The following is a 27,792-nucleotide window of genomic DNA, read 5'->3' on the forward strand; positions in this document are numbered from 1 at the left end:
GGTATTAGATGAAGTAGTGTGGAGCATAAACAACAGTTTGTACCTGTTGGGAGAAAAGCCCATTCCTGTGCTGTACACTGTAGTGTGGCATTGTAGATGATTTAACTTGGGTAAAATGACAAGCAATCATTATGGAGGGTTTGGAAGTGTTTTAGGATTTGCATGTATAACTTGAATACAGTATATGAATTCTACTTGTCAATGTGCTAAGTAGCCTTCTCATTTGATCAGTTGATAAATGGTAGGTATTTGATATCTTAAATTGGTTTCAAAAGAAATTACTGGCCTCATTGGGTTTGTGATTCTTTGTGATTTGTACTTTCTGTTCTGGCATAAAGAAAAACAGAGCTGGGAATTACAGAGCAACTTTTCACAACCTTGAGGCATTCAGGGGGTTTACAAATGAATTGCTTTTGAATTATAGGAAATGACACAGGAAGCACAGGCAGCCAATTTGCCCACAGTGAAGTCCTACAACTTGGTAAAGACCAGATGATGATTAAGAGATAAGTATTGTCCAGGGCCATCAAGTACAATTCCTTTTGGAGATGGCAAGAACTGCAGATGCTAGAGCCCGAGTTGATACAGTGTGGAGCTGGAGGAACGCAGCAGGTCAGGCAGCATCAGAGGATTGCTGATGAAGAGTCTCGGCCCAAAACGTCGACTCTGCTACTCCTCTGATGCTGCATGACCTGCTGTTTTCCTCCAGCTCCACATTGTATAGGCACAATTACCCTGCTCTTTTGGAATAATTACCATGGAATTTCTTTTTAACCCAAGGGTGCTGACAGACTGTTTACCATCTCACTGAAAAGATGGTACCTTCAACAGTGCAGCACTCCATCTGTCACTGCCTCCATACTGTAACTAGAAATCACATCGGCAAGTGGGGATGAAGTGTTCTTCTTCCTCCTCAGACTGTATGTAGTTGATGATATGATGCCACAGAGACCTGGAAAATAGGAACAGGCATTTGGCCATTGAACCTGCTGTGCCATTTATGATGACCATCTTGTTTCTCTTGCTCAACACTGTTTCACAATATCATGGGACGCCTTCAGAAACAGTAAGGTTTCTAGGGACTTTCTTAAATAAATTCAGTGACTTGCCCACCTTTTTTATGTGGTAGAAAACTCTGGAATGCCACAGGTTTACCCTCCTCTGAATGAAGAAATTTCTCATCAGAGTCCTTAATGGTGTAACCCTATGCCAAGACCATAATGTCTTATTCGACACACCCCATTAGTGGGGTATATTGTTCTATGCATCCATACGTTCAACCCTGTCAAGTTTTTTTTTAATGTTTCAATTAGATCCCCTCTCATCGTTCTAAACACCAGTGAAGACAAACCCAGTTGATCCAATCTCGCTCTCATATGACAGTCTTTGCATCACATGAATCAACTGGTGAACTCTTGGTGTACACCGTATGGCAAATAAATCTTTTCTTAGCTAAAGACACCAAAGCCATGCACAATGCTGAGATCACAAATGCTGTGTACAGCTGCAGTAAGACTTCCTTGCTGTTCTCTGAACACTTGTAATAAAGCCCAATGTACCACTTCCCTTCCTAGTTGCTTGCTGTATCAACATGCTTGCTTTCAGTGACAGAGAGGAAGGACACTTGGGTCCCTTGATTAAAATTTCCTCATCTATCACCATTTAAGAAAATACTTTGCTGTTCTGTTTTTCACACAGAAGTGGGCAACTTCACATTTATTTCTGTTCTACTGTATCTATTGTGTATTTGCCCACTTACCCTTCTTCCTTAACTCACCTTGGAAGCCTTTTTATATTCTCCTTTAATAATTTTGCAGTTTCTCTTAGGTTTGTTTCTCCAACAAACATGACAAACTACATTTAATTCCTTGATCCAAATCATTGATATATATTGTAAGTAGCTGGAGCCCAAGCACTGATCCCTGCAGTACTTCACGAGTCACTGTCCTTCATTCCAAAAGAGTCTGACTGCTCCTACTGTTTCCTGTGTACTTACCAATTCTCAGTCTTTGCCTGTATATTGTCCCAAACCCATCTGTATTAATCTTGCACACAAACCTTCTTAAAAGCCTGTCAAAAGCTTTCAGAAAATCCAAACACAATAAATACTCCACTAGTTCTCCCACATTCCATCCCCAAAACTCCAGTATGTTTATCAAATATGATTTCCCTTTAAAGAACTGTTGACTTTGTCTAATTGCATTGACAATTACCAAGTGTGCTGTTATCACACCCTTTGTAATCGACTATAGCATTTTCCCTACTACTGATGTTAGGCTTGTTGCTTTGTATTTTTGTTTTCTCCCTCCCTCGTTGTTTACATTGTGGGATTACGTTTGCTGCCATTCAGGAAGCTCTATAAATGAGGCTTTTTTTGATAAAGGTCCTTATCAACTGATATTTTAGATAACTACTCCAGTATGTTAATGGTTTGCAGAAAATTCACACCTGTACTTTTCAAACTAATTATCATGCTTATAGCCAGAAAAAATCTTCACTTAATGTGTAGTGAGCATTCAGTTCGGGTGTTACACTGTGTGGCAAAGTATTTGTTGACAGCGTTAAAACTTGTGGTTTCTTGTTGGTTTTAATTTTGGCTGGTGCACCAAATGAATGATTCCACATCTTGAGCAAGACCTTTGAGCATGGAAGAAAATGAATTGCTGCGTATCTTTGCTCAGCCAAAGAATCTATCTTCCAAATCAACTATTCTTGATAATATTTATGTGTTTTGCAACATTGAAGTTCATGAGAAAGGACTCGTTGAAATCAGAGACTTCCTAATTCGAGAACAGCCAGCTCCCCGTGCACTATAAATGGGTGCACAGCTCTAGCGGCGCTTCTTGAAAGCTATCCGTTAGTGATTGCACCTATTAACCTATTAAATCTATCCATTATCAGATGAAATATGGAGAATTGATGGTAATAGTTATAACTATATTGGATGTATGTATCTGAGTACAACAATGTGGTGTTTGAACACTTTTTGTGTAAATGGTCACAAGGTTTTGTCAAAGTTGGGGAAAATGCAAATTAATTGGCCACACTTAAATTTATGACTGAATTGTGATGCTGCACTGTTGTTTGTTTGAAGATCAAACAAAGGCAGTTTTGTGTGTCTGTTCTTTCGAGAGTGTGTTTGACATGCTTATGTAAATATTTTTAATTTTCCAACTATTAAGCGATTTTTTTTTTCCCCCAAATATATTAGGGAGTCCTAAATGTGTCTGTCGGTGTCCACAATCTGATAATCGCTGTTTGTGTGTGAAGAGAAAGCAGCGGTAAAACCAAGAACTTGCCTGTTTCCAAAGAACACTCAATGGACCTATTCAGACTTTGGTTATTAGCTCACAGAATGTTTCTCTGTTCCCTCCAGAACCAGCGGACTTGGAAACTGAGGCAGTAGAAGAAGGAAAAGTGATGAGTAGAGATAAAATGCCTGTGGCCCCAATTACGTTTGATGCCTGGGAAAAAGAAAGTGGTACGAGAAGGTGAATGGATCAGACTTTCTGTTGGGTACTGTAAATGTTTTGATTGTGCCATTGTTGCCTTAATTTTCAAGTTCAGTGTAGTTCTGTGAAAATATACACAGATTTGCATTTACGTAAGCTTTTCATAACTTATATGCCCCCAAGACACTTTGCAACCAATTAAGTACTTTTAAAGTATAGTCATTTGCAATACAGGGTTTTTTTTAAACCAAGGCTTGCATGCTGTGGATAAAGTAGGAAGCCACGTCATGCCACACTATAGTCCCAGCAGGTTTATTTAAAATCACATGCTTTTGAAACGTTGTTCCTTTGTCACCTGGAGACTTCATTAAACTTCAGCTGATGAGCAAGTAGCTCTCCAAAAGCTTGTGATTTTTAACTAAACCTGGTTTCATGTGACTTCTGACTTTGTTCACCCCAGCCCAACACCAGCACTTCCACATCATGGATATCTGGGCAACTTGTGGCGTTTGTTAATCCATGATCTGTCTGCTGGCAGATTTCACTGTTCTGTAATCTACTTTTTATTTGAACTTTTCAAATAAAAAAACAAAGTAAAATCTGTTTTAAATCTCTATTTGTCTGGCCAAATATTAAAAGTACATTTATCACAGGGGGGAAGATTACTTGAGGTGAAAATCAATTCTGGATAATAAAGACACTGTTACCAGTGACCCCTTAAAGTGCTTTCTGACCGTGAAGAAAGCATGTTTTCTGAGGAAATATGTTTCTGCAACTGTTTCGATGCATACAAAACTTAACGTGCTGCTGCATGTTTCAAAACAACTTAGAAAGCAGGGGATGGAACTTATTCGGTAGTGATTTTGCAAGTCAAGATTCTGCTTCTCAGTTTTGTCTTGTATGCTTGTTGATTTTGCATAGTGTTTTGTTGTTTACCCAGATCACTAGATGGTGCTGCTACTCAGGCAGAAAGGCCAGAGGAGGATGTGCTCAAAACAGACAAATACAGTGAAATGGCAGGCAGCAAAGTAGATGCTGGTCAGTGCCAAGTATTTTGTTGTTTTAAACTTGATAATTTCCTTTCTGTCCTAAAAATGGAAACACTCCCATTTTAAACATGTTACCTAATGTAGATGATTTTCTGTCTTCATCTCCACAGTTGTAAATTGTAGCTTGAGCAATGAGGAGAAATTGGATTGGAAGTAAATTTGCTTTGCTCTAATGTGACTAAATAACCTGAGTAGTCTTTTCATTTTTGGGTTCTGTTGTGTTATTTATGCAGTACTTTATCAAACCGGCTCATCATCTTGTATGAAAATCTTTTAATTCAGAATCAGATTCTGTCATGACTAGTTTGAGATTGGGAATGAAAAGATAAGCAAGTGGCCAAAACCTTAAACAACATGCACAATTTCCATGTCTGAACGGTTGATTTTTATTTCAAATATATATTTCAATCCGCAGCAAAATGTACTTAAACCAACTTCTTTATCAAATAGACTGTTGCAGGAGCGAATTCCCAGAAAGTGAACCCCTTTTTCAAAAGATGCCATGTCCACAGGACAGAACTGCAGCTGTGTTGTCAAGGGAATCTTCACAGGAAGAGTCACCAGGCCCCAGGCCATTGTTCTGGTCATTATCACCAGCAAATTTCAAAGACAAACAATCTCTCTTAATTGGGCTGTCAACTGGATTGTTTGATGCAAACAACCCAAAGGTATGAAACACTTGGTACTGTTGTGACCTTCGGAGAATCAGTAGATTCAGGAAAACTGCTAAAAGCTGGCTTTTGTTGCCCATCCCAAATTACCTTTGAACTGAGTGCCTTACTAGATGATTTCATAGGGCAGTTCAGAGGCAGGCTTGTCGCTGTAACTTTGAAGCGACATGTCAGCCAGATCAGGTCAGAATAGCAGACGTGGAGGACATTAGTGAGCCAGGTATGATTTTATAACAATCAATGATCGTTTCCTGTGACTTCCCAGGTTTTATGTTGACTTGATTCAAATTTTTGCCTGTGAACCTGTGCCTTGAGAGAACTAGCTTGGCCCACTGGATTACTAGTCTGAATAATTTACCATCAGGCTATTATCTCACTTTCTTAATTACCTTTTAAAAGAAAGAATGCAGTTTGGTTGGAAGAAGCCAACATGGTTTTTTGAGAGGAGTTATTAACCTCGTTGATGAGGGAAATTCTTATGAATGTGACAATTTTGAATTTCTGCAGTTATTGGTATTGTCTCTCAGAAGTAATGGATGCACAAAGAGAAGCTATAAGATATAGCTTCTTCGAGGAGATTTACCAGGATGTTCCCTGGCCTGGAGCGCAGTCCCTATGAAGAAAGGCTGAGGGACTTGGGTCTGTTCTCATTGGAGAGAAGGAGGCTATGAGGGGATTTAATAGAGACATACAAGATGATCAGAGGATTAGATAGGATGGACAGTGAGAGTCTTTTTCCGAGGATGATGACTTCAGCTTGTACAAGGGGGCATAGCTACAAATTGAGCGGTGATAGATTGAAGACAGATGCCAGAGGCAGGTTCTTTACTCAGAGAGTGGTAAGGGCGTGGAACGCCCTGCCTACCAATGTAGTGAACTCCGCCACATTAAATGCACTAAACAGTCCTTGGATAAGCATATGGATAATGATGGGATAGAGTAGGGGGAGGGGCTTAGATTAGGTCACAGGTCAGCGCAACATTGAGGGCCGAAGGGCCTGTTCTGCACTGTATTGTTCTGTGTTCTATATGAGCAGGCATATGCGGGCTGAAGACTGACTAAACAGGAAAGCGTAGGTTTCAGAGATAGCAGGAACTGCAGATTCTTGAGAATCTGAGATAACAAGGTGCAGAGCTGGATGAACACAGCAGGCCAAGCATCATCAGAGGAGCAGGAAGGCTGACATTTTGGGCTTAGACCCTTCTTCAGTGATCAGTGACAGACTGTGACTGGCACTGTTTTCATGGCTAGGGGTCAGAAACCAACGTCTGAATTGACAAATGACACCAAATTGGAAAGGGGAGAAAGCGAGTAACAACGATTTAATAGTTGGCTGATCAGTGAGTTTGCTGTCAAGTTTTGGTATTACCTTTTCAGTGTAGGTAACAAACTAGTTCACCAGCTGGGGACCATCTAACAATTTCAGTTGCTTTTGCACCTGACAATGAGTATCCACACTGTTACCCAGTGGTTAAACACTGTCATTCTGAAGGTAAACCCACTGAAAACTGGCAGTATTAAATCCAAGATAACGAAGTGTGAAGCTGGATGAACACAGCAGGCCAAGCAGCATCTCAGGAGCACAAAAGCTGACATTTTGGGCCTAGACCCTTCATCAGCTGTTGTGCTCCTGCGATGCTGCTTGGCCTGCTGTGTTCATCCAGCTTCACACTTCGTTATCTTGGGAACTGCAGATGCTGGAGAATCCATTATCTCTGATCTGTATTAAATCCCTATAGCCTTTTTCCATCTCTTAGCCTCCCTTTGTCTTACAATATGTTCCTTCCTTTCTGAGATGTGATGCACCACATGGACCATAAGATATAAGAGCAGAATTAGGTACTCAGTCCATCACGTCTGCTGTGCTGTTCGTTTGAGATCATGGCTGATCTGATAATCTTCAACTCCAATTTTCCTTGTACTACTTGATTCTCTTACTGATTTAGAAATCTGTCTATGTTAGCCTTGAATCTTCTTCGTGACCCAGTCTCGCCATACCTGTGCTGCAAACGATTCTACAGATTCATTACCCTCTGAGAGAAGAAATTCCTCTACATCTCAATCTTAAATGGATGATCTCCTATTCCGAGATTATCCTTTCTGGTCCAAACTGTCCCACAAGGGGGAACAGTCATTCTGCATCTACCCTGGTCAAGTCAGCTAAGAATTTTGTATGTTTTAATAAAGTGGCCTTTCGTTTCATTCTTCGATTTTTTTCCAAAGTACTCAACCTCTCCTCATAAGACAGATCCTCCATTCTTGGTACCACTTAGTGAAGCAATGCTGCCAATGCTCCTGTTTTTCCTTAGTTTCGAATGTAGTTTTTCTGTCTGCAGATGCTAAGGACCTGTTCTCTCCCTGACCTCAACAAAATGTTCAAGACGTATGTTGATGATCTCAATGCCTCTGATGCTCCTGAGGATAATCTTGAACTAGATGAAATAGAAGATGAGCCCAACAAGGATGAGTATCACTCTGATTCAGACACGTACGTTTGCAATTATTTCAATTGTTGTTTTCAGTGCATTGCCTAGACAATTTCTTTACTGAACATAATATTTTTGGGTCTTTGAGGGAAGATCCCACGGTTTTAATGTTTAACATAAGCCAAACAAAAAATGTTTGTGAGCGCGTTATAATATGACAATGAATGCAGCTGTTAGAACCTGTGTTCATTCTCAGCTGCACCATATAAAACATCGTAGCTGAATGCATCACAGCATGGTACGGCAAGTGCTGTTCCCAAGATTGCAAGAACCACAGATAATCATGAACGCAGCCCAGTCCATCACGCAAACCAGCCTGCCACCCACTGACGCCATGTACACTTCGGGCTGCCTCAGGAAAGCAACCAACACTGCCAAAGACCCCTGACACCCTGGTTGTACTCTCCTCCACCTTCTTCATTCGGGCAGAAGATATAAAAATTTATATACACATACAAACAGGTTCAAGAACAGGTTCTGCCTCGCTGTTTTGACTTTTGAACAGACCTCTCAAATGCTGATCTCTCTCTCTCCTCACCTTCTCTGCAGATGTAACGCTGTATTCTGCACTCTGCTCTGCTACCCTGATGCACTTTATATGGTACGATCTGCCTGTATAATAAGCAAAACAACACTCTTCACTGTTTCTCAGTATATGTGACAAGAGAGAAAACAATTGTTTAATCATTTCAAATGTACCCAAAGCCACGCAAAGAGGCGATATGGACTAGATCTGTTATGATTCTACCTACTGTACCCCCTCTGTATGATGCTGCCATGTGCTGGCATTTTCAGCAGCTGTTGGTATATGGCATCCAAGTAATGTTGATTTGTTTCTGTGCTGTAGATTTGTTCGGCCCAAATGTTTTATGCTTACGCTGCACCTGAGCACCCACCCGCCTCGCTTCATCTCCTTCTGTCAGCATAAACTCATTTCCCATTTCCTCCTCATGTGCTTACCTAGTTTCTCCATTTATTTTGCTTGCCTATGTGGCATGACGTATATTGGGATCAGAGTTTTTAAAAAATTCTCCTTCACTCTCTATTTTATTTGTTAGCAACTACCTCACATTTGTGATCTCGTTTAGCCCCTTCCCATAATTTGAAGCGTTCCCGTTACATCCACGAGATCAATTCCTTTAAAACATCTTGACCTCAGTCAGGTCAGCTTCTCTTTTGTAAGAAGTGTGTTCCAGGCTGTCATTTTTTCCTGTTATCTATACTGTCCCTCCGTTCTGTTATCATTCTTCTGAATTTCCTATGCATTTTCTACAATGCTTCTGTATCCTTTTCAAAAATATGAAATTCAGGATCACGCACATCCAAAGTGGCCAAGATTCCATAAAACCCATCTGCTTTTCAATTCTTTCACTCTAAAATTGGATCCTGTCACTTGGTATGCTTTCTTTTATGACTTTATTAATCTTTCCATGATTTGTGAATATCTACCTTAGTCCTTCTTTTAAATATTTTTTTTCCATATAGACTCCAAGTATGTTGCTTAGATTCCTTTTGGAATTGGGTATTTTATATGTAACTATGTGCAGGTTGATGGGAAAAGACCAGAATAGCATTAGATGTGATGTTCATTTGGAGAGTTGGTACAAACACAATGACCTAAATGGTCTTCTATACTTGAACAATTTTGTGATACTCTGGACTATTTTGCAATTTTTAAATCCAGTTGTGTTTTCTTCATTTCTTCCTCTTGTGTTATATTCATCCTCTAGTTTGTTATCACCTGCAAATTGTTTAACATAAATTATGAACTACAGTAGTCATAATCAACAGCATCCGAGGACAATGCAGCCCACTTGATTGGTGCCACATGACAACTTCTATATTCATTCTCTCCACCATTGTCCAAGGTGAACTCCAACAACTCTCTTAGACTCCTTTAACAGTACCTTCCAAACACACAGTCTCTACCACCTGGAAAGCTGAGGGTAACAGCTGCATGTTTCCGTCCATGTTGCGTATCTATCCTGACTTGGAACTACGTTGCTACTCCCTCACCAACACTGGTCAAAATTGTGGAACTATCTCCCTTTCAGAACAGTGCATGTAGCTACAATATGTGGCTTGTAGCAGTTCAAGAAGAGAACTCGCCTCCACTTTAAAACAGGGCGTTGGGGATGTGTAATAAATGTTGGTCCAGCTGAGGACGTTCTCACCCCATGAATGAATATGAAAAATATCAGCCCTGTGACTTCACCAGTTCCTACCTTGTGCTGATCCAGGGGTCCATTCCCTTTAACCTCAATGATCCATTTTCTAACTAGCTTGTGATTCATTCTGCCATCTGTCCCATGACTTCATATGCTCGAACCTTAGTCATGAGTATACTACGCATTAACTAATCAAAGGGCTTTTGAAAATCAAATATGTTCCATCTACGACATGACCATTATCTGCCTTGTTAATTTTTAGAGAATTCGTAAAGATTGCACAAGCATGTTTTTCCCTTTTGCAATCCTTGCTGACTCGTCCTTATATTGTTGGTTTTTCAATGTTTTTGAATTACTGCTTGGTGTGGTCAAGGAACAAAGAAAATTGCAGCTCAGGATCTCGGACCTTCGGTCTCCAAGCCTGCACCAACACGCTGCCCATCACAAATAACACCCCCTACCCTTCCGGGGGACCATAGCCTTCTATTCCCGTCCTATTCGTATATTTGTCAAGGCACCCTTTAAAAGTCAGTATCATATCTGCTTCCAATGTCTCCCCCGGCAGCGAGTTCCAGGCACCCACCACCCTCTGTGTAAAAGGAAAGGTCTCTTATAGGGTAGAAGAAAGGGGTGATGTAATTCTAGACAGGATGATAATGGAAGGCAAAGGTGCAGTAACAAAAAATGGGTTTAGAGGAAGTGTAAAAGTGACAAGTAGACATGTTGCTCACTACTTGCCCATGAAATTCTCCAGTCTTTGTAGTCCATTTTGAGGTTGTCGGGTTGTAAACTGTCTAATTAAAAGACGACATGCTGTTCCTCAATCTTGCATTGGCCTTCACTGAGACAGTATAAGAGGCTGAGGACAAACACTGGAAATGGTAGAGAATCAAAATTAACTGATCAAAAAGTAAGGCAGTCATTTAATGATTTGTGTGTTGCAGTATGTTCGGAGAAGGTGATGCAGATGACCTACAGGAGCTTCGGGAATCGATGGAGCGTTTATTGCAGGAGCAGCCCAGTGAAGAGTTCAGTGAAGAGGAGGAGGAGGTCGCTTCCAATTCAAGCCCTCCTGAAGAAAGTGTTTATAATGCAGAATCGTCAGTGAATGGAGCAGAGGGGGAAGATGATGAAAATCCAGCAAGCAGCAGTGACCAAAGTGCAATTCATGAAGAGTGGCATTCAGGTTGTTTTTGCTGTTTTCTAAGTAGATTGCAGTGCAATATAGAGATTGAGAGTGCTGTTTTAGATAGTACCAAAAGGCTATTGCCGATGATTTATTTTGCTGGATTCTGTGATTTTACCACATAATAGAAAAGATTGACGAGATGATGGTTATCAATTTTAATTCTGACAAGTGATCTGTCATATCAAATGATTTATCATTCGGGCCCATTTCCATTATCTCTGGGACTTCTTGTTTGTCTTCATTACTACACTTGTTAGTTGTATGGAAAAAATTTTCCTTGAGATTTGTGGATCTGACATGTCATGCTCCAGAACTTGCATCACATAACTTTTTGTAATTTTCACCATGCGTGCATGGATATTTCACTTGTTACTACAGAAAAGTTGTTATATATGGCAGTTTGAAGATGCTGAGTTTGAAGATTAATATTGTAACTTGGAGATTTTTAACTATTAATATTTTCAACCAGGGTTAATTCTTGCCCATGTTTGATATAAGAATTCATAGGGTTCATAAAACATAGAACATAGAACAGTACAGCGCAGAACAGGCCCTTCGGCCCTCGATGTAGCGCCGGCCTGTGAACTAATCTAAGCCCATCCCCCTACACTATTCTATCATCATCCATATGCTTATCCAAGGACTGTTTAAATGCCCCTAATGTGGCTGAGTTAACGACATTGGCAGGCAGGGTGTTCCACGCCCTTACCACTCTCTGAGTAAAGAACCTGCCTCTGACATCTGTCTTCAATCTATCACCCCTCAATTTGTTGCTATGCGCCCTTGTACAAGCTGAAGTCATCATCCTCAGAAAAAGACTCTCACTGTCCACTCTATCTAATCCTCTGATCATCTTGTATGTCTCTATTAAATCCCCTCTTAGCCAGCTTCTCTCCAATGAGCCAGATGGGCTTGAGATCGGTATGACAGGTCGGCACAACATCGAGGGCCGAAGGGCCTGTACTGTGCTTTTATGTTCTATGAGAACAGACCCAAGTACCTCAGCCTTTCTTCATAAGGCCTTCGCTCCAGACCAGGCAACATCCTGGTAAATTTCCTCTGCACCTTTTCCCATGCCTCATACCCTCCCTGTAATGGGTGACCAGAACTGCTTGCAGTATTCCAAGTGAGGCCGCACTAGTGTTTCGTACAGCTACGGCATGATATCACGGCTCCGGAACTCAATCCCTCTACCAATAAAACCAGCACACCGTAAGCCTTCTCAACAGCACTATCAACCTGGGAGGCAACTTTCAGGGATCTATGTACATGGACACCAAGATCCCTCCGCACATCCACACTACCAAGAATCTTTCCATTGACCCAGTATTCTGCCTTCCTATTATTCTTCCCAAAGTGAATCTCCTCACATTTTTCCACATTAAATTCCATTTGCCACCTTTCAGCTCAATTCTGCAGGTTACCCAAGTCTCCCTGCAAACTGCAGCATTCTTCCAGACTGTCCACCACTCCTCCAACTTTAATGTCATCTGCAAACTTACAAACCCATCCACCAATGCCTGCATCCAAGTCATTTATAAAAATGACAAACAGCAGTAGTCCCAAAACAGATCCTTGAGGCGTACCACTAGTAACCGGACTCTAGGCTGAATATTTTCCATCAACCACCACTCGTTGCCTTCTTACAGAAAGCCAGTTCCTAATCCAAACTGCTAGATCTCCCTCAATCCCGTGCCTCTGTATTTTCTCCAATAGCCTACCATATGGAACCTTATCAAAGACTTTACTGAAGTCCATGTACACCACGTCAACTGCCCTATGCTCATCCACGTGCTTGGTCACCTTCTCAAAAAAACTCAGCGAGTTTTGTGAGATACGACCTGCCCTTGACGAATCCATGTTGACTATCTCCAATCAAATTGTTGCTTGCTAAATGATTATCAATCCTATCTCTTTTATAATCCTTTCCAAAACTTGCCTGACAACAGACACAAGGCTCACAGGTCTATAATTACCTGGGTCATCTCTATGGCCCTGCTTGAATAAGGGCACAACATATGCAATCCTCCAGCCCTCTGGTACTAAACCTGTAGACAATGAGGACTTGAAGACCAAGGCCAAAAGCTCTGCCCCCTCCTCCCTAGCTTCCCAGAAAATCCTTGGAAAAATCCCATCCAGCCTAGGGGATTTATCTACCTTCATACCTTCTAGAATTGATAACACCTCCTCCTTACTAACCTCAATCCTTTCAATTCTAGTAGCCCGTAACTCAGTCTTCTCTCAGAGTCAACATTTAGGACTCCACTGTGCAAGTCCTTCCCAACTATATACTACTGTACCGCCGATTCTGCTGGGTCCGTTCTACCAATGACACCAGGTATAGCCAGGGGTGGTGGTAGTGTCGGCATTGTGTGTAAGCTATGACTGTGTCAGGCTGTTGCTTGACTAGTCTGTGAGATAGCTGTCCCAATTTTGACAAGTGCCTGCAGATATTATTAAAGAGTACTTTGCAAGGTCAACAAAACTATGCTTGCTATCACCATTCCATTGTCTTAGTCAATGCGAGGTAGTCCACTTGTTTCATTTTATTTATGCATTCGAGAAGATGATAAAAGTGAATAGTTTTCACAGCCATATCAGAGAGAAGTCAAGAGTCATTTGCTTTGCTTCGGGTCGAGAGTTGCATGGAGGCCAGACCAAGTTAAGATGGCTATTTCCTCGCCTAAAAGGTCATTAATGAACCCAATGGCTTTTAGCAGCAATTGAATGGTTTTGTGGACATATTTGACTTCGAATTCACGAGTCTGGAATTAAAATCCCACCATCTCCTGTTGTGGAATTCAAACCCTGGTCCCCAGAATATTAAAACCTGCCCTGTAACCCTGCATTTTTATCCATGAATTGTCCACACTGCTGAGTTATTTTTTCTCAAGAAATGTTCAACATTTTGAAACCACAGAATAATCTACAACAATCAGCTTCTGAATACTAGGTGTCATACAGTTAAATGGACTTGTACCAGAGTAACGTTCATTTTCATAGATTCCTTGAAATAATTATTGCAACTGTGTTCCTGAGATAGAGTGGAAGTATTGGCATCACCGTGCAGTTGTTCAAAAGGTGGCATTAAGGAAGTATACGACAATACCTGATGCTTTGTAGAAAGAAGTTTATTTTTATTCATTTGTGGCATGTGGCTGGCTGCTCAGCATTTATTGTCCATCCCTAGTTGTCCTTGAGAAGGTAGTGGTGAGCTGCCTTCCTGAATTGCTGCTGTCCATGCACTGTAAGTAGACTGATAATGCTGTTAGGCAGGGAATTCCAGGATTTTGACCCTGTTATAATGAAGGACTGGTTGATGTATTTCCAAGTCAAGATGGTGAGTGGCGTGGAGGGGAACTTGCAGATGGTGGTGTTCCCATGTATCTGCTGCTCTAAACTTTCTAATTAGAATTGGTTGTGGGTTTAGAAGACGCTACCTGAATTTCTATGGCGCATTTCTACAGTACACACTGCTGTGCCTGAGTATTGGTGGTGGAGTGGGTGAATGAATGATTGTGAATGTTGTCCCAATCAAGCAGGTTGCTGTGTCCTGGGTGATGTCAAGCTTCTTAGTATCATTGCTATGCTCCTCCAGACAAGTGGGACATTTTCTGTCACAATCTTTACTTGTGTCTTGGAGATGATGCTTGGACTTAGGTGAGACAGTAGGTGAGTTACCTGTTGCAAGATTCCTAGCCTCTGACTTGCTGATGTAGCCATTGTATTTATTTGGTGTGTCCAATTCAGTCTCTAGGGGAGGTGGTTAAGGTGTCTCTTAATGGTGACAGTCATTGCCTGGCACTTGTGTGGTATGAATGTTTGAGTCCAAGTATAGATATTGTCAAGCCCTGTTGCATTTGAACCTGGAGTACTTCAGTATTTGAGTTATGAATGCTACTGAACATTGTGCAATCATTGGCAAACATCCCCACTTATGACCTTATGATGGAGGGAAGGTCCAATGACGCAGCTGAAGGTGGTTGGGCCTAGGACCTACCCTGAGCAAAGAAGAGCCCAGGTGACTGACCTCCAGTAACCATAATGATCTTTCTATGTGCCAGCAATGACTCCAACCAGCAGAGTTGACCCTCCGCCGATTCCCATTGGTTCCTTAATGCTAAGAGCAGTTATCCTCATCTCATCTCACCTCTGGAATTCAGCTCTTCTGTCCATGTTTGAACCAAGGCTGTAATGAGGTCAGGAGCTGAGTGGCCCTGGTGGAATGCAGACTGGGCATCAGTAAGTAGGTGTTGCCTGACAGCACTGTTGATGACACCATATATCACTTTATTGATGAACCAGAGTAGATTGGGGCAGTAATTGGTTGGGTTGGATTTATTCTGCTTTTTGTATACAGGACCCACCTGGACATGGCTGGGAAATTGGTTGAGTGGCAGGAGACAAAGCAGGAGTAATGGGTAGGTCCTCAAATGGGCAGGACCTGTGTTAGGGCCTCAATTAATCACATTATTTATGATTTGACTTGGATATTGACATTATTCACTGATGATACAAAGGAGGCATTATAGATGGTGTAAATTTATAGCATAAGGTTACACATGAATATTGATAGGCTAAGTGAATGGGCAAAACTGTGGCAGATGGATTTCAGTATAAGCAAGTGTGAGGTTACCCATTTTGGATAGGCAGAGGATGGATCAGTGTTCTTCTTGGATAGTATGAAATTAGATAGAGTGAATGTCCAAAGAGACTTTGGGGTTCAGCAGCATGGATTCTTAAAATGCCACCAATAGGTGCAGAAAATATACAAGAAATGAATATCATGCTGGGCTTTATATGTAGAGGACTGGAGTATCTGGGTGCAGAGGTAATACGGCAACTATGTAAAACCCCAGTTAGACTCCGCTTGGAGTAGTCTGATCAGATCTGGACACCACACTTTTTAGGAAGGATGTATTGGAGGGAGTACAATTTAAGTTCACAAAAATGATAACTGGACCTCAGAAGTTAAATTATGAGGAGAGGTTATACGAATTAGGCCCCATTTCTCTAGAATTTAAAGATCTAAGGGGTGCTAGGATAGATCTCTTCAAGATATTAACAGGAAAAGACAAGGCAGATTAAAAAGAAAAGAGGTCCACTGGTAAGGGATTCTGGAACTAGGGAGCACAGTTTGAGAATTAGGGCGAAACATTCAGTAGAGATGTTAGGAAGCACTTCTACACACACAGACTGATAGAGGTTTGGTACTGTCTTCCACAAATTAATTATAAATCGAAGGTAGATAAATTTTAGTTAAGCAAGGGTGTTTGGGGATACGAGCTAAAGGCAGGTAGTTGGAGTTAGGCCACTTATCAGCAATAGTCTCCTTAAATGGTGCAACTGGCCCTACAGATTGAATGGCCTACTCGTGTTCCTTTGGGCAATTTTCTACATTGTCAGATTGTTGCCAGTGGTGATTTTGTTTTAGAACAGTATGGCCAGGGGAGCAGCAAGTTCTGGAGCATGAGTTTTCAGTACTATTGCAGAAATGTTATCAGGGCTCATAGCCTTTAGTATCTAGCACCTGCAAGTGTTTACATAGAACATATTGAACATAGAACATTACAGCACAGTACAGGCCCTTCGGCCCTCGATGTTGTGCCGACCTGTCATACCAATCTCAAGCCCATCTAACCTACACCATTCCAAGTACGTCCATATGCTTGTCCAATGACGACTTAAATGTACCTAAAGTTGGGGAATCTACTACCATTGCAGGCAAAGCGTTCCATTCCCTTACTACTCTGAGTAAAGAAACTACCTCTGACATCTGTCCTATATCTTTCACCCCTCAATTTAAAGCTATGCCCCCTCGTGCTCGCGGTCACCATCCTAGGAAAAAGGCTCTCTCTATCCACCCTATCTGACCCTCTGATTATTTTATATGTTTCAATTAAGTCACCTCTCAAACTTCTTCTCTCTAATGAAAACAGCCTCGAGTCCCTCAGCCTTTCCTCGTAAGACCTTCCCTCCATACCAGGCAACATCCTAGTAAATCTCCTCTGCACCCTTTCCAAAGCTTCCACATTCTTCTTACAATGTGGTGACCAGAACTGTACGCAATACTCCAAGTGCGGCCGCACCAGAGTTTTGTACAGCTGCAGTATGGTTCTGGAACTCAATTCCTCTATTAATAAAAGCTAAAACACTGTATGGCTTCTTAACAATCCTGTCAACCTGGGTGGCAACTTTCAAGGATCTGTGTACATGGACACCGAGATCTCTCTGCTCACCTACACTACTAAGAATCTTACCATTAGCCCTGTACTTTGCCCTCTGGTTACTCCTATCAAAGTGCATCACCTCACACTTGTCCGCATTAAACTCCATTTGCCACCTCTCAGCCCAGCTCTGCAGCTTATCTATGTCTCTCTGTCGCTGACGACATCCTTCGTCACTGTCCACAACTCCACCGACCTTAGTGTCATCTACAAATTTACTAACCCATCCTTCTACACCCTCATCCAGGTCGTTTATAAAAATGACAAACAGCAGTGGACCCAACACCGACCCTTGCGGTACACCACTAGTAACTGGACTCCAGGATGAACATTTCCCATCAACCACCACCCTCTGTCTTCTTTCAGCAAGCCAATTTCTGATCCAAACTGCTATATCTCCCACAATCCCATTCCTCCATTTCTGGATATTATTTGGAGTAAATTGAATTGTCTGTAACATGGACGATCTTGGATCTTATTTGAAGGAGCTTGAAGTGAAGGATGAGGAATTGGTCATTCAGTTATGTACAGCCTTGGTCAGACCCCATTTAGAGTACGACGTTCACTTTTAAGCACCGACCTTGGGAAGGACAGGACAAGAATAGAAACTGGTGAAAAAGCTCAGCAGGTCTGGCACCATCTGTGAGAGAGAAAAAGAGAGTTAACATTTCAGGCCCAGTGTTCTGAGGAAGGGTCACTTGAACTGAAATGTTAACTGTTGATTTCTCACCTCAGATGCTGCCAGACCTGCTGAGCTTTTCCACCAATTTCTATTTTTGCATGTGATTTACAGCATCCACAATTCTATCGCTTTTTACTTAGCAAGAATGAAATGCCCTTGTGGAGAGCTAGGGATTGCATTGCAGATTCATGGGGATGACACTGGCACTTGAAGGGTTAAGTTGAGAGTCCATTCTTGCATCAGTTTGGATTGTGTTTCAAAGGCAATAAGTCGAGATCATTTAAACAATGAAGGAATTTGCCCTTCATTGTTATTAGACAAATAAAAATGGAACTCCCTTTCTTGCAGCACTGTGACTATATCTATGTCATGTGGAATGTACTGGATCAAGGAAATGTCTCCAGACCACATTTGTTCAGGACAACAAATATTGGACCTGGTGAGCAATACTCTCATCCCCATGAAAGGATAAAGAAAAGATAAGGGAAGCCATTTCACGGGGATGAACAGAACAAGGAGCCACAATGTTCGCATTATATCTAGATGGTTCATGAATGAAATCAGAAAGCAATTTTTCACTTGAAAAAATTGTGAATTTTGGCTTGGTTGATATTTTTATAGTTGAGATGAATGACATGGTGTGCATTAAGGGTTTAAAGGGATATCGAACACAAACAGGTGAATGGATTTGAGGTACACACGATGCAACTGAATGGCTTATTCCTGTTCTTATGTGGTGAATGAAAGAATGTAGTTGCTGAGGTAGTGGTGTAGCTATTGGAAAAGAGGACTGAAACTCGGCAAGCAATTGTTGAAAACTCAGAAGCAATTGTGGTAAGACTGTGGAGGGGAAATGGTTATAACATGTTTATTTTGGTCAACTGGATGTGAGACGTCTCAAGTCGCTGGCAAGTCCACAACATGAAGTTTGTTTGACTAATGAGAATGCATGCTCTGCCTATTTTGGGACCGATAATGTTGCTTACCAAATCCAGAGAAATTGGTGTTCTATGCTGGAGTGAAGAATTTGGGAATGACAAGTTTGGTCATTGCAACTGCTTTAGTTTAATTACGTAAACGATGTAGGGGAAGCATGATGGCACTCTGGTTAGCACTGTGCCTCCCAGTGCCAGGGAACTGGGTTTGATTTCAGTCTTGGGTGACTGTCTGTCTGTGTGGCATTTGCACATTCTCCCCATGCTTGTGTGGGCTGCTTCTGCATACTCCAGTTTCCTCCCACAGTTCAAAGGGATGTTTAGGTTACGTGGGCTAGGTAAGGGAAATTCCGGGGTGGGGGAATGGGTCTGGATGGAATGCTAGTCAGAGTGGCAGTGGGGATTTGTTGGGCCGAATGGCCTGTTTCCATTCTGTAGTGTTTCTGTGTTTCAGACATGGACAGTCTAGGTGGGTTAACCAGGGGAACTAGACCAGTGAGCCTTACCTCAGTTGTTGGTAAAGTGTTGGAAAAGGTTATAAGGGATAGGATTTATAATCATCTAGAAAAGAATAAATTGATTAGGGACAGTCAGCACGGTTTTGTGAAGGGAAAGTCGTGCATCACAAACCTTATTGAGTTCTTTGAGAAGGTGACCAAACAGGTAGATGAGAGTAAACCGGTTGATGTGGTGTATATGGATTTCAGCAAGGCGTTCGATAAGGTTCCCCACAATAGGCTATTGTACAAAATGCGGAGGAATGGAATTGTGGGAGATATAGCAGTTTGGATCGGAAATTGACTTGCTGAAAGAAGGCAGAGGGTGGTAGTTGATGGGAAATGTTCACCCTGGAGACCAGTTACTAGTGGTGTACCGCAAGGGTCTGTGTTGGGTCCACTGCTGTTTGTCATTTTTATAAATGACCTGGATGAGGGCATAGAAGGATGGGTTAGTAAATTTGCAGATGACACTAAGGTCAGTGGAGTTGTGGATAGTGACGAAGGATGCTGTAGTTTGCAGAGAGACATAGATAAGCTGCAGAGCTGAGCTGAGAGGTGGCAAATTGAGTTTAATGCGGACAAGTGTGAGGTGATGCACTTTGGTAGGAGTAACCAGAAGGCAAAGTACTGGGCTAATGGTAAGATTCTTAGCAGTGGAGATGAGCCCAGAGATCTCGGTGTCCATGTACACAGATCCTTGAAAGTTGCCACCCAGGTTGACAGGGCGGTTAAGAAGGCATACAGTGTTTTAGCTTTTATTAATAGAGGGATCGAGTTCCGGAACCAAGAGGTTATGCTGCAGCTGTACAAAACTCTGGTGTGGCCGCACTTGGAGTACTGTGTACGGTTCTGGTCACCACATTATAAGGAGGATGTGGAAGCTTTGGAAAGGGTACAGAGGAGATTTACTAGGATGTTGCCTGGTATGGAGGGAAGGTCTTACGAGGGAAGGCTGAGGGACTCGAGGCTGTTTTCATGAGAGAGAAGGAGGTTGAGAGGTGACTTAATTGAAACATATAAAATAATCAGAGGGTCAGATAGGGTGGATAGAGAGAGCCTTTTTCCTAGGATGGGGACGGCGAGCACGAGGGGGCATAGCTTTATATTGAGGGGTGAAAGATATAGGACAGATGTCAGAGGTAGCTTCTTTACTCAGAGAGTAGTAAGGGAATGGAACGCTTTGCCTGCAACGGTAGTAGATTCGCCAACTTTAGGTACATTTAAGTCGTCATTGGATAAGCATATGGATGTACTTGGAATAGTGTCGGTTGGGTGGGCTTCAGATCAGTCTGACAGGTCGGCACAACATCGAGGGCCGAAGGGCCTGTACTGTGCTGTTATGTTCTATGTTCTATGAAATGCAGGGTTACAGGGCTAGGATAGGGGGTTGAGTCTGGGTGGAATGCTCTTTGAAGGGTTGTTGTGACTCGCTGGGCTGAATGGCCTTATTCCACACTGTAAGGAGTCTATGATTCTATGTAGCTGTCTACCCACAAATTCTACACCAGCAGCCCCCAGTGCTTCGCCATATGTGAAGTCTGCAGCCCTCAAGACTCTTCTTTAGTTGACAGCCTAGTCAGTTGTGACAAGGTCCCTGAAATAGTGTGGACTGATCTGACTTAAATATTATATTCTGACAACTTGATGAGTAGCTTTACCGCAGTTTGGTACAGAGCCATACCAACCAAGAAGACCTGTATCCACAGACATTCAGACATAGCTGAGGTCAGCTAACTCGAGCTGCTACATTTAACTTTGGTGTCCCTGGGCGAGCGTGTGGGAAAGAAAACCATCTGAACCAGAGTTCCTACATGTGACTCATATATTCTCTGAATGCTGGAGAAGGAATACTGGTTGAAGTCAGAACTTGGCTGTCTCCTTTCTTTCGAACACTCAGTGTGGTCAGTTGAATAGGTGAACCAAAGGCTGCCAGGCCAGTACAAACCAGTGACTCCAAAAGGGCGAGAAATAAAAAAAAAAGGCTGAATTAGTTGTCATGCCTTATGCGAGTATTTGAGGTTCTATCAAATAATAAGAAAATTACAATGGGCATTTTGAAACCTGAGGGTGCAGATTACTCTGATCTCATCCATGATGATTGTCACCAGTTCCTCACTCGTTCTTTTAACAAATACTTAGTGTTTTGAAACCAAATTTGCCATCTGTATTCCTAAACCAGTGCAGTTTGGCTGTAGGTGAAGAATTAGTTGGAAGCTGAACAAGTACATTACAAGTACAGGGAGATATTGTATTCATGTAAAATATAATCATGAGACTTTTTCCAAAAGGTTTAATGGTAAAAGCAGTGATACGTTGCTTAAAAAAAAGGGCTGGTCAATAAAAACAACCTATATTCACTGTGGAGAAGGACTCAACCTAAAAGGATTAACTTGGAATTTAATAGCAGAACATAGTCAAGGGGCTAAATGGTCTACTCCTGTTCTTTTATTCTTAACTAGAAAAGTACTGAAAAGTGAAATAGAAAAGTCCTACTAACGCATTCAGGATAAACCTCTTAGCATTAGTAGCTGGTGAAAAGAATAGTGTTATTGACATTAGAGACATGGCTGCAAGGTGAGGATGGACAAGAGATGAAGCTGGGCTGGTATAGCATGTTTCAAAAAGATAGAGCAGGTAAGTTAGCTAGAGAGAACATTATTGACCAGAGAGGCAACAGCAGCTATTCAATAAAGGTGAGCACATCTGCAGAAGAGGGAAATACAGATGATACAATCAGAATGAGTATATCAAAATAGCAAATTAGCAGCTACTTTTGTCCTACAGCTCCACAATAATCAGAAAGAAACTTAATAGAAGACTGGAACTCCCAGAAATCCAGAGATTAAGAAGGCTGAGTAGTGGTGTCTGGAAGAGGGTGATGTAAGTGAAACAATAATGATTGCTTCCAAACAGGTGAGGTAGAAAATAAATAGTTGCTATATACGTATTTCATAAGTCCTCTGAAACAGGTTAATGATAGAGAGAAATTGAATTTGTTTAGTTCCTTCCATGTTCTTTTGTTATATCAGACTTGAACTGTTAACTTTGCCTGCTTTACTTTTGCTTAGCTGGTGTCGGACTGCTGAGTTTCTCCAGTATTTGGTGTTTTTATTTCAGGTGACATTCTTGGAATGTAGTCATTATATAAGCATTTGCAGCAGCCAGTTTGTATGTCATGAGATTCCACAAGCAGTGAAGAAACAACAAGTTACTTAGTTGTTTTGATGGTAATTGTACTGGGAGAATTGCTGGCTAGGATATGGGGAAAACACCCTGCTGTTTTTAGAATACCGTAGTGTCATCTGAACAGGAAGATGGGGCCTCTGCTTAAGGTCATCTGAAAGTAATTTGGCTGAATACTTCAGTTCTCCTTATCGTTATATATTTCTGTTTTATGTTTAACAGCCAAGGCCAACATAACTGTAGTGTTGCATAAGGCTCTAGAGGGGATTACTTTGGAGCTACAGAATATCAAGTGAGAATTTAAGAGCACGGTGAGGCAGTGTTTATGGCACTGGACTAGCCATATTAAATAGTACACCCACCGTGACCGGCTGTGAAATCAAATTGAATAAATCCAGCCGCAGAAAAACCCAGATGATTTAAGCATGTCCTTCCTTCCCGTTCTCTGGCCTGCATGCTACTCTACTCTAACTCTTGTTGCCTTACAAAGCACACTAGCCAAACACAATATCTAATTCTGGATCCAATGACTTTTGCATTGGAATCTCTAACAAATGTGAAATAATTGAAGTATATGTCATGGTGGGTTTTTTTGTAGGATCCAAAATGAGCTGAGTGAGAATGATTGGTTGATTTAAAAATATTACAATGATATCAATACAGAAACTGTATCTACACACTGTCTGCTAGACATGAAGCAATATATAGTTTAAAGAAACCATTGCAGTCCCATCTGACTGATCTAAGTGTTAGGATGAAAAGCCATGAGTTTCAGATATCATTTTCTTTCAACAAGCATTTTAGCTAATTATACATCCAGTACCTAACTCGTCACCTTAGCTCTGCTTCCCCAGGCTTTCCGTGAACTATCCCTTTTCTGCGTTTGTACATAGTGGTTTAAATATGAGACCGTGTCAAACATTATTCAAGTTAAACATATTCTTTGCAATATTGAATATCCCAGTCAGATTACTTCTGAGCCTTACTTTCTGAATTGCCACCATTCCTAGTTTAAGTAGTCTGTCTCTGTAGCTCTGAGCCTAAATTCGAAGTGTCACTTCCTTTGTTCCTTCTCTGATTTCTCTCAGAATTTTGAAATATAATGACCAGAATTCTACATAACTTTCCAGGGATTACCACAGAAGGATTATTCTGGCAGTACTGCAAAAGTGAGTGAGCTCCTGAACTAAGAATAAATACATAGGCCAATCGATCTAAGATTGATGGTGTCAGAACTGATCAAGGAATTTTTTTTTTAGATTTTGGATCCTACAAAAAATGTTTTGTCTTTTGCCTTTGGAAAGGATCCTGCTCAATTTTAAGCAGATAATCTAATAAATGACAGATGAATTTCAAAAGTGCTTTTTTCTTGCTGTAGACGTTGAAACAAATAATGAGAAACAAATAGCCAATTGAAGACTGCTCAGGTCTGTCCCAAGACCGCACCTGTTTCCCCCCACCCCCACAAAAAAAATCCATGGACGTGCTTCCAAGGATACCTTGGGTGTTCACACGTTCCAGGGCCACCTCCGCTGAGCTGTTACTGGCAATGTAGGTCCTATACTGGAATAGATTTTGAGAGTATCAACCTCATTAATGTGTCCGAACTTCGAACCTTGCAGCACGGAAGGAAGCCGTTTGCCCCGATATTCCTGTGCCAGCTGTTTGGCAGAACTATCCAATTCATTTCATCCTCTCCTCTTTTCTCATATCTCTGCAATTCCATTTATAAAGTTATTGAATCTCCTGCCTTCACTGTTACAGGCAGTGCATGACAGAACTTTTTAATTTGCTGCGCAAACAAATTCTGTCTGTCTCATCTCCTACACTTCTGCCTATTATCTCAGAAGCTCATCTTGGGTGAAGTTGTCTTTCAGATGTTCAAGTGCAATTTTTGGTATCTTAGCTGTAAATACATAATTTTCATTTCTGAGTCTGTTTATTAAATACTGTAATTTGCAGTAAGAAACTGGCATGTGTTAATTGACAAAATATCTCGGAGGAAATCTTGATTATGATCCAGGTGTTTAAAATGCTGCAAGCAATGTTAATGTTGCAACTTGTAGATGACTTAAATTGGTTGTAAGTATAGAACTAGCAACAACTTATCATGTTAAAGATGCTATATGAACACTGCCCCAAGGTGCTTCACATTCATAAAACAAAACAGGGCACTGGCCCTGCTAAGTTATTGAGTCAGATGACTAAGATGTTTAATAGTAGAGTAATTTGAGTTTTGAGGACTGTCTTAAAGGAACCAAGGAAGAGAGATGGGAAGAAGTAGGAGAAAGAGAATTCCGGAGTTTAGGTCTTGGACAATTAGGAGTTGAGGCACAAATGTAAAAAATGTTGTCTTACCTTGAATTTTTGGAGGATAGGATGTAGGAGAGAAGACAAGGCTGTTTTGGAATAGTTTATTCTACAGGATGGCAAAGAAATAAATGAAAACTTCAGATGAGCTGGGAAGGGTCCAAAATCAGGTTACGCCACAGACATGGAAATAGGCATTCTTAGCATAAGGCTCTAGAGAGGATTATGTCGGAGCTGCAGAATATTGAGAGAATTTAAGAGCACGGTAAGGTAGGGTTTATGGCACTGGACTAGCCCATAAAACACCGTGACAGGCTGTGAAATCAAATTGAATAAACCCAGCTGCATTCTTAGCAGTAGCATGACTGATAGCTCAAGTGTGACACCAAAGCTACAAACAAATTGTTGTCAGGGAACGGAATGGAGTGGTTAGCTAAAGATTGGAGCTGTGAGTGGGGACTGAAAACAGTGACCTCACTTTCAAGAACAAGGAGACATTTTCATTCAGTAAGATCTTGGCTAATCTGGTGTGGGCTGACCTCTCCTTTCCTGCCCGTCATCTATAACCCTTCACTCCTTTTGTAAGTTAGATACATATCAAACTCGGCCTCGAAGATATTCAAAGGCTTTATCTCCATTGTTCTCTGAGGTGGAGAATTCCACTCATGACCTGCAGAAATATTTCCTACTCCTCATCATCTTAATTGGAAGACCTCTTAATTGAAACTGTGCCTACTAGTTCTAGATTCCCCACCCCCACCCTGGCCACAAGAGGAAGCATCCTCTCAGCTTTTATCCTGTTAAAGAATGTCAGAATCTTGTATGTTTCAATAAGATAATCCCCGCATTCTTCTAAGTTCCAGTGAATAAATGTCCAAAATACTTGAACACTCCCTATAAGACAACCTTTTCATTCCAGGAATGAGTCTTGTGAAAAGTCTGTGAACTGCTTCTAACGCAAGTATGTTGCTCCTTTAGTAAGCTGATCATCCCATAGTACACCAGGTATGATTTCATTAATGCTTCGTAAAGTTTTAGTCATGTTTCCCTTCCTTTATACTCCATCTCTCTTGCAATAAAGGCTAGTATTTTGTTTTCCTTCCTAATTACTTTCTTTCCCTAGATGCTGTTTTTTTTTCTGTGGTTCGTACAAGCTGTGATGATACTATGCCTTTAAGAAACATGTTCTTTCCTGTTTCTCCTGCAGAGGGGTGTTGTCATGGTCATACTGAAATGCCTTCTTCAGACAGACAGTCTGACAAGGAGCTTTTGAGTTCTTCCTGTGTTTTTGTCTTGAGTAAAAAATCTAATCATGAATAGACATGGCTGACACAGATCCAAAAGGACTTTAGTTTTGCTCTCAGTTGATTTGGTGGTTTTTGCTGGGACCTGGAATTGAAAACTTGAGTAATTTGCTACTAGAGTGATGACTTAGAGTGATTTATTTTTTAAAATCAACCAAGGGCAGATTGTTTCTTTCTATTGGACTGGGGAGGAATAGAGAGAGAGAGAGAGAGAGAGAGAGAAAGAAAGAACACGTGAGGCTAATAACTGTGCTGCTGAATTGCTTTTGCCAAGGGTGTGTTTATAGGATGCTGCCAATAGTCTTACTTGACCATAGTTTAGTGAAACCAGAACATTGTTAGAGAGAGAGATGATTAGTGGTTTAACCTGAGGCTCACCATACCTCCTGGGTCTTTCACAGTAACTGCAGCTGGTACAGGAATTGTAAACACGCTGTTGTTATCACTAAATATTGCAAACCAGCTGTCCAGCCAACCGAGCCAGCCATTCCCCAAAGGATGCTACTTATACTGGAACAGTTGATAATTAGTGATTAAATAACATATTGTCTTGCTAAGTATTTGAATGGAGTAAAGTTATGTCAGTTCTTTTGGTTGTATTTTAAATGTGTTGTAAAAATAAGGTACGTTTGATTAATGCTTGGTTGTGGACCAATCAAATCATATTCAGAATGCAGCGTCTTACATTGCCGTTTTAAAAACATAAAGAACTTAGGGCCCTGACTACCTCCCTAATTAGGTAGGGAGACTAGGACCCGTGGGCACAGCCTTAAAATTAGAGGGGGTAAATTTAAAACGGAAATGAGACGACATTTCTTCAGCCAGAGAGTGGTGGGCTTGTTGAATTCATTGCCACGAAGTGCGGTGGAGGCCAGGATGTTGGATGCCTTCAAGGCAGAGATCGACAAATTCTTGATCTCAGAAGGAATCAAGGGCTACAGGGAGAGTGCAGGGAAGTGGAGTTAAAATGCCCATCAGCCATGATTTAAATGGCGGAGTGGACTTGATGTGCCGAATGGCCTTACTTCCACTCCTATGTGTTATGGTCTTATAATACACTTTGGAAGGGTCTGTTGTGGCCCATAACTAGGGGGTGCAGGTCCCTCTATACCACTTCATTCTTCAGTCTGTTTATTTGAAACAGTTTCTGATGCAAAACTGAATATAAGATATAATGGGAACTGCAGATGCTGGAGAATCCAAGATAATCAAGTGTGAAGCTGGATGAACACAGCAGGCCAAGCAGCATCTCAGGAGCACAAAAGCTGACGTTTCGGGCCTAGACCCTTCATCAGAGGGGGAGATGGGGAGAGGGTTCTGGAATAAATAGCAAGAGAGGGGGAGGCGGACCGAAGATGGAGAGAAAAGAAGATAAGTGGAGAGGAGAGTTTAGTAGGGAGGGGATCGGTCAGTCCAGGGAAGACGGACAGGTCAGGAGGTGGGATGAGGTTAGTAGGTAGGAAATGGAGGTGCGGCTTGGGGTGGGAGGAAGGGATGGGTGAGAGGAAGAACAGGTTAGGGAGGCAGAGACAGGTTGGGCTGGTTTTGGGATGCAGTGGGGGGAGGGGATGAGCTGGGCTGGCTTTGGGATGCGGTGGGGGAAGGGGAGATTTTGAATCTCCATCTTCGGTCCCCC

The 27,792-nt window shown here is 41.6% G+C and overlaps 1 protein-coding gene across 8 annotated transcripts in view; it reads left to right on the forward strand.

Moving 5' to 3' along the window:
• nek1 (NIMA-related kinase 1) overlaps positions 1–27,792 on the forward strand; it is a 164,749-nt gene that overhangs the window by 112,006 nt on the left and 24,951 nt on the right. For all 8 annotated transcript variants that reach the window (XM_048527489.2, XM_048527490.2, XM_059644881.1 and 5 more), the window contains 5 exons: positions 3,377–3,491; positions 4,393–4,490; positions 4,952–5,169; positions 7,509–7,660; positions 10,771–11,012. In XM_048527489.2, coding sequence (XP_048383446.2) covers positions 3,377–3,491; positions 4,393–4,490; positions 4,952–5,169; positions 7,509–7,660; positions 10,771–11,012 — 825 coding nt within the window. The remainder of the gene's footprint in view (positions 1–3,376; positions 3,492–4,392; positions 4,491–4,951; positions 5,170–7,508; positions 7,661–10,770; positions 11,013–27,792) is intronic.

The sequence above is a fragment of the Stegostoma tigrinum genome, chromosome 3, assembly GCF_030684315.1.
Source record: "Stegostoma tigrinum isolate sSteTig4 chromosome 3, sSteTig4.hap1, whole genome shotgun sequence".
Taxonomy (NCBI): domain Eukaryota; kingdom Metazoa; phylum Chordata; class Chondrichthyes; order Orectolobiformes; family Stegostomatidae; genus Stegostoma; species Stegostoma tigrinum.